The sequence below is a fragment of the Equus caballus genome, chromosome 19, assembly GCF_041296265.1.
Source record: "Equus caballus isolate H_3958 breed thoroughbred chromosome 19, TB-T2T, whole genome shotgun sequence".
In the NCBI taxonomy this organism is placed as follows: Eukaryota; Metazoa; Chordata; class Mammalia; order Perissodactyla; family Equidae; genus Equus; species Equus caballus.
The window spans coordinates 32,409,121-32,422,784 of NC_091702.1; the positions used below are offsets into that span (position 1 = coordinate 32,409,121).

At 47.2% G+C, this 13,664-nt stretch overlaps 1 protein-coding gene across 1 annotated transcript in view; it reads right to left on the reverse strand.

Moving 5' to 3' along the window:
- Positions 1-1,838, reverse strand: part of PARL (presenilin associated rhomboid like) — a 53,402-nt gene extending 51,564 nt beyond the window's left edge. Inside the window, exon 1 of the mRNA XM_023623398.2 lies at positions 1,753-1,838. Within this exon, the coding sequence (XP_023479166.1) occupies positions 1,753-1,760 (8 nt within the window). The 5' untranslated portion in view covers positions 1,761-1,838. The remainder of the gene's footprint in view (positions 1-1,752) is intronic.
- Positions 1,839-13,664: the final 11,826 nt, after the last annotated feature.

Consider the following 13,664-nt stretch of genomic DNA (forward strand, 5'->3'; position numbering starts at 1 on the left):
GCAAAGGGGCAGGTTTGCTCATAGCCTTGCATCTTGGCCTACTTGGATTGCTGTAAGAAAATACTACAGACTGGGTGGCTTAAACAACAGAAATTTATTTCTCACAGTTCTGGAGTCTGGAAGCCTGAGATCAAGGCACCAGCATGGCCAAGTTCTGGTAAGAGGTCTCTTCCTGGTTGCGTATGGTTGGCTTCTTGCTATGTCTTCACATGACAGAAGGACACAGCAAGCTCTCTGGTGTCTCTTCTTATAAGGGCACTAATCCCATCATGCGGGCCCCACCCTCATGACCTCATCTACACCTGATTATCTCCTAAAGGCTCCATCTCCAAATGCAATCGAATTGGAGGTTAGGGCTTCAACATATGAATTTTAGGGGGCACAATTCAGCCCATAACACCTTGGAAGAAAGAGGTACTATTACCCTACAGGGCAAAGGCATGCTTACTGCCCATTATAAATAATTCTGGTTCCCTAAGCTCAGCATTCCCCTCCTATAATGTAACCACTGGGTGTGCAGGTGTCATTTGACCCTCTTCATGTTGCCCTGTGGGCATTGGAAATCAGAGAACCAGCACAAAAATGCTGATACTCTGGCTAATGCTATTGCTGTGAGTAATAAATTGTCCTTCATCTCTGACCCAAGATTCTTGTGTTTTCTACCAGCAACCATGAAACTGTGTCAGGCTAACTTGTTAACTTTCAAGTAGGGTAAAATATCAGAGTCTTAACAGTTCTTGATAGGGATCTGTAAATTGGCAATTTCGGAAGGGGAGCTTCTCTAGGTGTTGACAAAAACTTGGCTGTGGCCATGGGGCTGATGACTGAAGAGGAACAAAGCTGAAAGTCACTAAAGATGAGGAAGTCCAAAAACTGAGAGTCCTGGATGTTGACTGGGTTGCTCACATTAACTTTGAGTCACCAGGATGATGGCAAGACTTGAGGAAGAATCCTGAGACTTCAGTGAAAGAGAAGCAGTGACCAGATTAATAGTGCTGAAGAAGTGCTAGAGAGAGAGGGTAGAGTGTCAACGGAGAGGAAAGACGTGTTCAAGGTGACCCGTGGACAAGTGATCTGAAAGAATCGTTAGTGCATGAGGAGGACCACTCCAGAATCCAAGAGATCTGAGGTTGGGTTGTGCTGGATGTTCTCTGCTTGCCCCTCCGGATCAGTCTTGTGTGCTGCTCCAGGCTCCTCAAGACTGACCTTTATGGACCACATCAGTGGGCTCCCTTGCTCTCTGGTTTCCAGCTGGGCTCAGCCAATTGCAGGCACCAGTAGGGGAGCATGGGAGGAGAAGGGCACTTATGCCATCTGCTCCCTTCCTCCTCAATCCATGTGGGTTGGCTTCTGTGCTCTATTACTAAGCTCTCCTCATTGCTCAGTTTGAATGAGGAACCTAAACCGACAAAGAACAAGCAGCCTCCACTCAAAGGCTGCAGGAGAAGCAGGTCTTAAGAGGACAGCCAGGGGTCAGTCAGCTGAGACGATGAGGGGAAGGATCTATGGGGGTACGCTAACCATAATCCAGGCATAGGAATATTTATTATTATTATTTGCCATTTATTGATCACTTAGTATGTGCCACGTATTATGTTGGATATTTTGCACGCGTTATCATGTTCAAGTTAATCTTAGTAACAACCAATGAGTTGGCATTATTATCCCCACTTTGAAGATGAGGAAACTGGGGCTTATTGATATTCTGACATTTTGTCTCTCGTTCCTATAAATTCAAATAATAGTACTTACCTTGTCATTTTGGTGGTTAAATGACTTTAACGTGTCGGGTACCCAGTTGCACATGATTGGCATAGTAGCTATCATCATACCATTATGAGGTCATAATTAGAAAGTGAGGTGGAAGCCCGTCCACAGGGGAAGGGCTCCTCTCGTCATCATTTTTATTTTAGGGCCATAAACAAAGGCGCAAAGTAATTATATGTTTGTATGGGAGATAGAGATCCCCACCAACATGTACTGAGGATCTATCATGTGTCAGGTGCTGTGCTCAGCATTGTCACTCACAATAATGTTAAGGAAGAGCTCCTCTTATCATCCCATTTGACAGATGTGGAAACTGAAACACACAAGAGTTGGGTTATTGATAGTAATGTTGGGATTTCAACCATGGTCAAAGCCCACATGAGGGAAAGCTTCCTGGAGGAGTTGGCCTTTGAATGGAGTTAACGTGCAGGGAGTCAGGAGGAGTCAAAGACAGGAGGCTGGATAGCAGTAGGGGTGGGTTTAGAGGGTGCTGCAGGCTCCAGATAGGCACTTCTGATGTGTGTGTTTCGACACCACCAAGCAATTAACTCAACTGTGAAACTATCTACCTGGAGATAGCGTCAGATTCCATAAGTTAAGGGCTAAATCCCATCGGACTGACCCCACTCCGCACTCTAAGGGCCAGTTTCAAGTTCACATTGTCACCTCTGCTTCTGACCAACCGGTTATAGATCAGAGGTTCCCACAATGTCCTCCTTAGAGTTGATAGTTTGCTAGAGTGGCTCACAGAACTTAGAGAAACATTTACTTTCATTTATCAGTTTATTATAAAGGATACAGATGAACAGTCAGATGAAGAGGTACACACAGCCAGATCCGGAAAGGTCCCAGCACAGAAGCTCCTGTCCCCATGGAACTGGGATGCGCCACTGTTGGCAGGTGCATTCACCGACCCAGAAGCTCATCAAATCTCATTGTTAAAGAGTTTTTACAGAGCTTAATCTCCAGCCTCCTCCACCCGCTTTCCCCTTCCAGGAGGCCGGTGGGTGGTGCTGAAAGTTCCAGTCCTCTAATCTCTGGTCTTTCCGGTGGCCGCCCCATCATGAGGCTATCTAAGGGCCCCACCCTAAGTCACCTCATTAGCATAGACTCAAAAAAGGCTCCTTATGAATGACAAAAGACACTCCTATCACTGGGGAAATTCCAAGGGTTTAAGAAGATTTGCACCAGGATCCAGGACAGATACCAATATATTTCTTATTATGCAACAGGGCTCTAACAAGGAGAGAGCTGACAGAGAGTTAGGAAGGTGAGGCACAAAGCAGTTGAATTAGGGCCCTGCATTGTTTTCTCTACCCTATAGCCTACCTGGATCACAAACAGCTGCCAGGCTAGATGGGAATCTCCCAGGCAAGAGACCCCTAAGCTTTCTGCTGCTTTCTGGGACCCCACTTGCCCAGGGGGGCCCAGGTTGAGCTCCCCAAGCCCATTTCCACAGAAAACGAGGCATCTGTCAGAAAAGCTTCCATATCTCAAAAAACCTAGAGGAACTTGTACATTTACTTGCAAAAAGGCCAGGGGCTAATTAATACAGCAAGCATCCTTATGTCTGGCTGGAATTCTAGCTCAGTGTATTGGTGATGAACGTTATCCTACTGATTAGAAACATTGGCTCATTCATTTATGCATCTTTTATTTTATTATTTTTGAAAATTTATTTATTTACTCTATTGTTTTTTTTTTTTTTTTTGGAAGATTAGCCCTGAGCTAAGATCTGCTGCCAATCCTCTTTTTGCTGAGGAAGACTGGCCCTGAGCTAACATCCGTGTCTATCGTCCTCTACTTTATATGTGGGACGCCTGCTACAACATGGCTTGATACGTGGTGCATAGGTCCACCAGCGGTGCACTGGTCCTGGGATCCAAACAAGCGAACCCCAGGCCACCAAAGTGGAATATGCGAACTTAACCACTGCACCACCGGACCAGCCGCTTGTGCAACTTTTAAATAACTCACAGGAAAAAGGTAAGACATTGCTTTCTTAGAAGTCAGATTTAGTGAGATATGATTTTGTCAACACAAATAATGCATAACCAATCTATAAAGCAAAATTGGGGTGAGTTTATTATGAGCCAGGTCTGAGGACCATATAGACTCTTGGTAGAGTCCTTTCACAAAGGAATGGCGCACTCCAAAGAAGTGGGGGTGTACAGAGTGGTTATACACTGTCAAAGAGCATGTATCACATACGCTTGGAATGTCCCTTTTACAACAGTCACGAGATTGCCTAGCCGGCACAGGATTCAGGCAGCAATTGATGAGCACAGCAGGTAGCAGGTCTGTGGTCTCAAGGTGGGTGGTCACAGCAGGCCAGCAATCAATCCCTAGCTAGGGAGAGATGCTTATGCTTAAGGAGATGCCTGTGTTGGGGAAGTTACATCCTTCTTTATCTTGAAGGGCATTGTTCTTGTCTTTGGGACATAGTAAATACTTAAAGCAGATATATAATGCATGCTCAACAGCCACGTCAGGTTGGAAAAACAAGGTCAGGCCGATTTAGTTTTACACCAAATGGCTTCCTCATATACGCCAATATATCCTATTGCTTCCATTTATTTATCAATTTATATACAATACCATTCACCTTTTTAAGTGTACAGTTCTATGATTTTTGACAAACACATATAGTTGTGTAATCATCACCACAATCAAGATACAGATCATTTCCATCACCCCAGAAAGTTCCCTTGTGATCCTTTATAGCCACCCTATAACCCTACTCCCAGACTCTGGCAGCCACTTATCTGTTTTATGTCTATAGTTTTGCCTTGTCGAGAATATCATAGAAATGGAATCACATAGTATGTTTTGGTGTGAACATATACTTTCATTTCTCTTGGGTAAATACCTAGGAGTGAGACAGCTGGGTTGTATGGTGTAATGTTTAATTGTTCAAGAAAGTGCCAAACCCTTTTCTAATGTGGTTGTACTATTTTACATTCCCACCAGCAGTGCATGAGAACTCCAGTTCTTGGGACTGTCACGGTTTTGTTTCTAGCAATTCTAATAATAAGTGTGTAGTGGTATCTCATTTTGATTTTAATTTGCACTTTTTTTTCCTGCTTTTTCTCCCCAAATCCTCCCAGTACATAGTTGTGTGTATTTTAGCTGTGGGTCCTTCTAGTTGTAGCATGTGGGATGCCCCCTCAACGTGGCCTGATGAGTGGTGCCACATCCGCACCCAGGATCCGAACTGGGGAAACCCTGGGCCACCGAAGTGGAGCCCGCAAACTTAACCACCCGGCCACGGGGCTGACCCAAATTTGCACTTCTTAATACAGGTCATTCTTTTTTAATAAACAAGACTTGTTTGGAGACACAATGTTTCAGAACGTGGGGATCCTTGGGTGAAAAGTGAAGGGAGTGCTTGGCGGGCAATTTGCTGGAAACAGTTGCCTTGGCTTCTGACTTTGCCCAATACAGAGACCCAGCTCTTTCCAAGCGCTAGGTCTGCAGGGACCTGCACTTCCTCTGTCTGGTCAGGAGAGGGCAGGAGAGGGCAGAAAATCAGCTGCCGGGTTTTTGGTTTACCGGCAGCTCCAGCATCAACAGTGTTTGCACATATTGTTAGGTTTACAGTTTTGTTCCAACGTCTTTCCCTCTGAACTTAGTTAGCTGCTACCTTGTGAGGCTCGACTCCCCAAATTAATCTTGTGAAGTGATTCAATGCCGAACCTTAACTAACCTTGTAAAATCTTTCCCTTCCAAAACATAACTAGCCTAACCTAGGAACTAAGCTGCCGAAACTGAGCTTCCTTTGTAGAATCTTTACTAAGTCTACTCTCCAGTGTCACTCCCCAGAGCTTGTCTAAGGGGGAACCATGAGCAGCTGAGCTAGGTTAACCCCTGTTCTTCCTCTTTTCCAACTTTGCAGGAAGTGAGAGAGACTGAGGAAAGACTTTGTGTGCAACAGGTCTCCAGACCACCCCTGGCTCCAGGCCCTCCTCCCTAGGACCTGGGCTGAGGCAGCTCAGACAGGACATTGCAGAGATCCTCTGGGGCTGGCACTGTAGAATGCTCCCAAAGATGTGCTCCACCCTGAGCCCTGGGCTCCCCTCTTGCAGCTGGAACTGAAACATCATAAGGAGGGTGGCAAACATTAGGAAGAACTCTATCCAAGCCAGCTGGTCCGCTGAGCACACCCAATGTTGTGGAAGCAGTGGGAAAGGTTAGAGGACACAGCTGCCCCTGGGGGGGGTCTGTCCCACCACACCCCTCATCCACCACCTAGGACCCAGTGCTGTGCCCAGTACCTACAGAGAATGGCAGGAAGGCTTCACTGACCATGAAGTTTCTGTCCTTGTCCAGGAAGTGGCCAGAGTCGAACTGTCAGGGGAGTCTCCCAACACTCAGGATCATAGAGCACTGAGGCCCGGTTGGGCAAGACAGTGGTGCCCTGCAGAGAGGAGCTGATGTGGCTCAGAAAGCCTCAGCTGGCCCAGCACCCAGCCCTGACACTGGGCTGAAGTGAGCTCAGAGAACACCCAGTGTGCTGGAGAGAGGGCCCGGGAGCAGGGGGCCTCCGGAGATTGAGCAGGCAGGCCCTCTCTGGGTTCCTTCCCTCCATGGTCACATCACTGAAGTTGCTGAGCATCATGCTCTCCTGGCTAAGGGCCACCCAGCCCTATTGTGAAGACTCCCAATCCAGGTCTAGAGACACAGCTGCTGCCTTCTGTGAAGAAGGCCAGTGGGTGTTGGGCATGGCTGGAGGGGACCAAGTCCTACACAGGACAACAAACATTGGGTGTGTGTGTGTGTATGAGAGAAAGAGAGAGAGGAGAAGTGGAATGGCAGACAGACAAAGAGAAAGGCTGAGTGATGAGGCAGAGAGAAGGAGAGGAGACTGAAAGCTTCCCTCTTTAGGAGAGGAGAACACGAACCCTCATGCTAACCCTCACTCTATCTCAAAGGAGAAGTGAGTGATTGGAAAGAGAATCTGATGATCAGATGGGAGGAGAAAGGAGCCAAAGGCTCCTCTCAGGGTGACTTCTGCTTCTTACCACGTGGGCTCAGGGCTGACTGGAAACAGCATAAAGTGGAACAAGGCTGGAGTCGGATATGGACCCAGGTCCTGGGACACTCAGCTCCAGAGGTTCCAAGGAAAGCCTATGTCCCATGGCAAACACCAGACAACTAAATCAGCCACCCCTGTGGGGACCAGAGGACTAGCCACAGGATTCTTGGTTTTGACAAAGGTATCTTGAAATTAAAAACAAAACAAAAACAAAAACCTCAGCAGAGTTTAAAGCCTGCATCCCAGATAGAAGCCGATAAAGAATGCAGAAATTCAGCCCATGTGAATAGTTTCAGAAGGCACTTTTCTTTTTTCAGTTGTAGTACTGCAGGCTTAAGGGAGGCACCTGACCCTAGCCATCTGGACCAACAGGCATCCAGACCTGGTCCCTCCACGGCTTTAAGTACAGAGGCCAGAAGGCATGTGTTCTTGCTCCTGCCTGAGTCAGCTATACATTTCCTCATTATAGCCCTGGGAATTTCCCCGTTTTCCCTATCTGGGATGAAGCAACCTCTGCATTACAATAGTTCTAATAATCACCTTCAGATGCAGAGGTTCCTGGAAAGATGCTCTTTTCCCTCCAGAATTATTTATACCCTCTTCTGGTTGATGTTCTGGACTCCTTCCTTGCAAAGTAACTGAGTGATCTTAATTCATGGAACGGGCTCAGAGCACAGCCTATCCAGTACACAAAAAGGACAACTCTTCTTCTCCCCCAAATTACAGAGCTGTCTGTCTGCTGGGTACCCCCTGGGAACTCTATGCCAGCCTCTTCCCAGTAAATGGCAGTTTGGAGTTCACAATCAAATAGAATGTCTGAGGAGAGACAGGCTTAAAGTGCCACCACTGTATTAGGGACCATTGCTGTTGTCATTATCACTTGACCAATGGAAAAATTAAGAACAGCTTAGGAATATCTGTACCATTTAGTGATCTACTGTGAAGCTTTGATTCCACTTCCAGTGGACATCTCTTGCCCAAGTTGTAAAACCTCAGTATTGATTCCAGGCTGTTAATGGTCTCCTGGAGCTCTTATCACATACCAACTCCTAGAACTAAATTGGCAGGCGTGGGCTCTTAAAAAGGAAATTTCTAATCATAAATGGCATAAAACAGAGCTGAACCCTTGTTCCCTCCTTTTTAACTTGACCTAATTTGGCACAGCTTTTAGTCAAGGAGGCCCGGGTCCTCCTGCTATGCCAACAGCAAGATGAGCTGATGACATGGTGCTCTCCTCACATTGCAGGAGACGTTTGTCAAACCTGTGAACTTGCTGGCCAGTTACTGTCAAGGACAGTTCAGTGGCAGCCAATCTGGCAGACCAACAGACAACACAAAACATCTCCATCTAATACGTTGGTTCATTTACTTACCCAGAGAGGCATTTTTGAAGCATGAATGGCGGGGAGTGTGGTGGAAAGAGCAAAAACTTTGGAATCAGGACATGAATTTAAGACTCATTTAAGTCACTTACTAACCGTGTGTTTGGGGCAGTTACTTGAGTTCCCTAAACTGAAGTTTCCCTGTATACAAAAAAAAGGAATAACAGTAACAACAACATCTAAAGGATCAGGTTGTTATGAAGAAGAAATGTGTGGAGGTGGAAGCTTAAGTCTGATCAAATTAACAATAAATTAATAATCGCATCCTGTCAGGGCCCTTGTAGTCAAGTCTGCCTTGAACCACGGTTGTAAGAGCTGTACAAAGACTTATGGAGAAAATTGGGCCCCTCATTTTCTCTCCCCATCACTTTCAGGATGTACCATATTGTATCATTGAGGTTTCCACCAAGGATGGGCTGGAGCATCAGTGCTGAGTTAAAGCCCCATTCTGAGGAAAGTCTTGGGGTTCTGGCCACCACCTCTAGGCACAGAGGGGTCGTCCTGCACCAGGGCACCAAGAGGAGTGACTGTTTCATTTGGCCCTGAGAGAACTCCAGCCACTTTTTTCTTCTATGACCGTGCTCTTGAGATGAAGGAGGAAGGTGGCTCTTTTCCCAGTAGAAGGTGCCAAGTTGAGGGGGAACAGGAGCAGGAAGGAGACAGTCCGTGAAGCCAGCCCGCTGAGCAGGGAGAACATCTTGGGCCTGCGCCTCCCGTCACCCCTTTGCTTCCTGGTCCCGGAGATTCCGGGGCAATCCAGCCATCTAGTTAGCCCTCTCTGGCCACCTTCCTCTCCTGCCCCAGCTGACCTCTGCTTTTAGGCCAGCTCTCAGGCAGCATCCTGGAGGGAAGGCAAGCCCCAGGGGTCTTTTCCCAATGGAGTAAATCCATCTGATCACACGGGTCACACCCAGGCCCTGCTGCTCAGGGCTGGGCTTGGGACAGGTTGGGACACGTTCATTCCCACAACAGCCTCACCTCTGGCACCTGCAGCTCAACCCCAGTCAGGCTTCTCTCAGCCTCTGCTGGGGAGTCTCAGCCGACTGCATGGGTCAGCCCAGGAAGGGACGGGGGGCAGCCACTGGCAGTGGCACTGTCTCCACTCAGGATGGACTATTACAGCTCAGTATGACAAAAACTGGGCTTGTGGTTCGTGCTCTCCTCTGCCCAGGCCCTCAGTGGGATATCCAGAGGCCTTACCAGCCTCACAGTCACCTCCCTGCCCCTTAGCTCCCAGCTCGGGTTCCCTTGGACTCTTCACTTGCCCAGGGTCCCGGTGTTTGTCAGTAGTCAAGTTCTGTAGCCTTTACTTTTGAACTGTCCTGGAGCCAGACTGCTGGGGTCTAGATCCCAGTTCTACCTTTACTAGGTGAGTGGCCTTGGGCGAGTTATTCAGCCTCCGTTTGCCTCAGTTTTCTCGTTTGTAAAATGGAGATAAGAATTTTAGCCAACTGCCTCACAGAGCTGTTGTACCAGGGCCTGGCGGGAGAGAGATGACATACTCAGGTTGAGTAAATTGAGGGTAGTTTAATAAAGAGATTGTTCACAAAGGTCTGTGGGCAGGGATAAGAGAGACCACAGGCATTGTGCAGAGCTCCAGGGCCAGCCATGGTGGCGAGACCTTTCTAATCAAGGCCTAAAGGGTCAAGGGATATTGTTTAATGGGTGCAGAGTTTCAGTTTGGGCAGATGGAAAGTTTTGGAGATGGTTGGTGGTGATGGCTGCACAACTGTGTGAATGCACTTAATGCCGCTGAACAGTACACTTAAAAGTGATTAAAATGATAAATTTTATGTTATGTATATTTTACTGTAATTTTTTGATAAAGTCAAAGGACAGAGAGATGGGAAGAACCTGGACCCCCGAGCTCGGTGGAGCGGGTCACTGAGAAGAGCGCTGGCCTTGGATAATGGGATGAACTGGCATATGGCAATCCTGCAGGGAATAGATACCCCATCCTCACTCTCCTCCCCTCTCTGAGCTCTGTCAGTGACCGCCTACTGGTCCAATCCAATTAGAAGCTGGAGGGTAAGAGATCCCACAGAAAATGCAAAATGGTGCAGCTGCTTTGGAAACAATCTCACCGTTCCTCAAATCGTTAGTCATAGTTAACATATGATCCAGCAATTCCACTCCTAGGTAGATACCAAAAAGAAATGCAAATATACGTTCACATACAAAACTTGTACACAAGTGTTCATAGCAGCATTATTCATGAGGCCAAAAAGTGGAAACAACCCAAATGTCCATCAACTGATGACTAGATCAATAAAATGTGGTATAACCATACAGTGGAATATTATTTGGCAATAAAAAAGGGAGTACTGATACATGCCATAACATGAATGAACCCTGGAAACTTTATACTAAGTGAAAGAAGCCAGGCGCAAATAATATATCACATGATTCCATTTATATGAAATATCCCGAATAGGCAAATCTGTAGAGAGAGAAAGTACATTAGTGGTTCCCTAGGACTGGGGAGAATGGAGAGGAGGGTTTGGGGGTGATGGCTCAGAGGTCCAGGGTATCTTTCTGGGGCAATGGAACTGTTCTAAAATTGATTTTGCTGATGGATGCACAATTTGTGAATACACGAAAAGCCAGTGAATTATACACTTTAAGTTAGTGAATTGTTTCGTATGTGAATTATATAATCAATAAAGCTGTGTGTGTGGGCCGGCCCGGTGGCCCAGTGGTTAAGTTCTCACATTCCGCTTCTTGGAGGCCCGGGGTTTGCCACTTTGGATCCCGGGTGCGGACATAGCACCACTTGGCAAAAGCCATGCTGTGGTAGGCATCCTATGTATAAAGTAGACGAAGATGGGCACGGATGTTAGCTCAGGGCCAGTCTTCCTCAGCAAAAAGAGGAGGATTGGCAGCAGATGTTAGCTCAGGGCTAATCTTCCTCAAAAAACAAAAAAAGCTCTGTGTGTGTGTGTATGAGAGAGAGACAGACAGACAGAGAGACAGAGAGCGAGGGAGGGAGGGATCCCATCGAGGCAATCCATAAAGTCAGGCTCCCTGGAACAGAGCAGGATGGACAAGAGTGGAGAGGAGAGTGGACTTGGAGGAACAAATAGAGGACATCCAGCACAATTGCCATGAGGATGCAGTGAGAGAGTTCATGTGCAGCACTTGATACATCAAAAAGTTAGCTTTTTAAAAAAATGACAATACCATATAAAAGTTAGCTATTTTATTATATTTATATTTATTTATATTACCATCCCCATGATCTGCGTGTTAGGTCAGGATCCCCTTAATTCCCATCTTGCCCCTCTTAAGAGCCTCCATGGACCTCCATCTCCAGTCTCCCTCCTACCACCGCTCTTCCTGCCGCCCTTGAGTCTTCCTGAAGCAGAGTGACCATCCTATCCATTTTGTTCAGGAACCTTCGATACAATGGTTCTCAGACTTTACTCTGCATGTACAAAACCCAACAGTACTCTCTCCATCAACTCGGTCAGTGCTTTCCCATCTCTCTGCATTTGCTCATGCAGGTCCCTCTGCCCAGATGCCTTCCCGCTGCATCTCCACCTCTAGAAATTCTATCTTCAAGGCTTATCTCAACGGGATGTGATGGTAACGATGCTCACCTCACAGGGCTGTTAGGAGGATGCACTGAGACAGTGTTGTATCGAAGTGCTTATACAAATATTGTCACTGCTGCAATTTTCACAAAACAGCTGCCTTCTGTTTTTTATGTTTCCTTCCCCTCTCCAACAAGACATGTTTCTTCTTCCTCAAAACATTGCTTAAGAGACTACACTTCTCTGAAAGCCTCTCTAGCCAACCCAACCAATCTCTCACCACTTCTCCAAACACCCCAACCGTCTCCCACAGTTGTCCTTGCCTTGTTCTGGGTTGACTCCTTGGCTCTGTTAACTACACTGAATGTCCACCCCACCTTTTCCACAATATGACAACCTCCTAAGGGCAAGTGCCAGGTCTCCCTTTATTTGGGTTTCTCCAGCAGTGTCACCAGATTGCTCGAAGTCCCGAGTTGCCATTGAGTGATGTGGACTCACTGACGGAAGGAACTGGTGGCCCCTGAAGGCCTGGTCCCGTGGTGCTCAACATTCCCCTTGTGAGCACACCAGTGACCCCTTTACAGGAGCTCCTACATGACACTCCCTTCATACAAGCCCAGACTCTTTGACCACCTTCTCTCCCCACTGCAATGTGAGCTTCTCAAGGCCAGTGACCATTCTCAACTGAAATAGCACACATATAATGCAAGTACGCCGTGTCAGCCGTCAACTTAATTCAGCTGGTTTTGGTGGTTTTGGCATGCGAGGATGGTAGTTTTGAGGTTGGCTGGGATGGGTGGTGTTAGTGGTCATGAGGGTTTTAATAGAGGCTTTAGCAGGGATAAAGGGAGGTGGGCAGTGGCTGTGATGGTGACTCTGGTTTTGGAAATGGTGGTAGGATAGAAAGACGGGTCTGCCTTGTGACCCACTGACCATCTGGCTCCAGCTGTCATCTGGGTATCTTGGCCAGGACTGTTTGTCAGAGCCTCCTCAAAATAAGATACAGCATTGGAGGCCTTTTATTTAAGTTGTAGAAATGCATTACTGTGGTGGGAGACCTGCCTGCTCAACATGGCCAAGCGTGTTGAACTTTGACAGACCTCCTCTCCTCCTTCTCTCGCCCAAAGGTCACAGCATTCTGGTTGCTGAGGGTTCCCTGCTTCCTCTTTAGAATTCTAGGCCAACGTTGGACAAAACTCAGAGCCTTCTCTTCTGTTCCTCTGGGAAGAACTCAAACCAGCTAAGATGCCTTGACTAAGCACCTCCCCTGTGTGAGATACTTCAAATCAAATTTCTAAACTAGGGGGCCGGCCGGGTGGCGCAGCGGTTAAGTTCGCACGTTCTGCTTCGATGGCCCCAGGTTCACCGATTCAGATCCCAGATGCGGGCATGGCACAGCTTGGCAAGCCATGCTGTGGTAGGCGTCCCACATATAAAGTAGAGGAAGATGGGCAAGGATGTTAGCTCAGGGCCAGTCTTCCTCAGCAAAAAGAGGGGGATTGGCAGCAGATGTTAACTCAGGGCTAATCTTCTTCTTCTTCAAAAAAAATCTAAACTAAGTCTCTCTACGATACTGTGTAGGATGTTATCATTTCTGCTTTATAGATGAAGAAAGCAAGGCTTAGAAGGGCAAACTGATTTGTTCAAACAAGTGGTAGGGCTACAATTCTAACCCAGGTCTTCTGTCTCCAAGTTCAGTTTTCTCTTTCCGCAGCTGCCTCCCAGCTGGGACAAGCCAGCATACTCAAAGAAAGTTTACTAAAGGCTAAGAGAAAACAGATGTGAGAAATCCAGAGTTAGTCATACTTCCAGGGGTTCTGATGCAGCTGTAGAGGCCTCCTGGGCAGGGCCCAGGATGGTCCCAGGTTTGCGTCCTGTCTAATGCTGCACCCAGAAACTCCTTCTTCAGAGCTGAGATGCCCTTTCCTGTTCTCCTTCCTTCTTGGC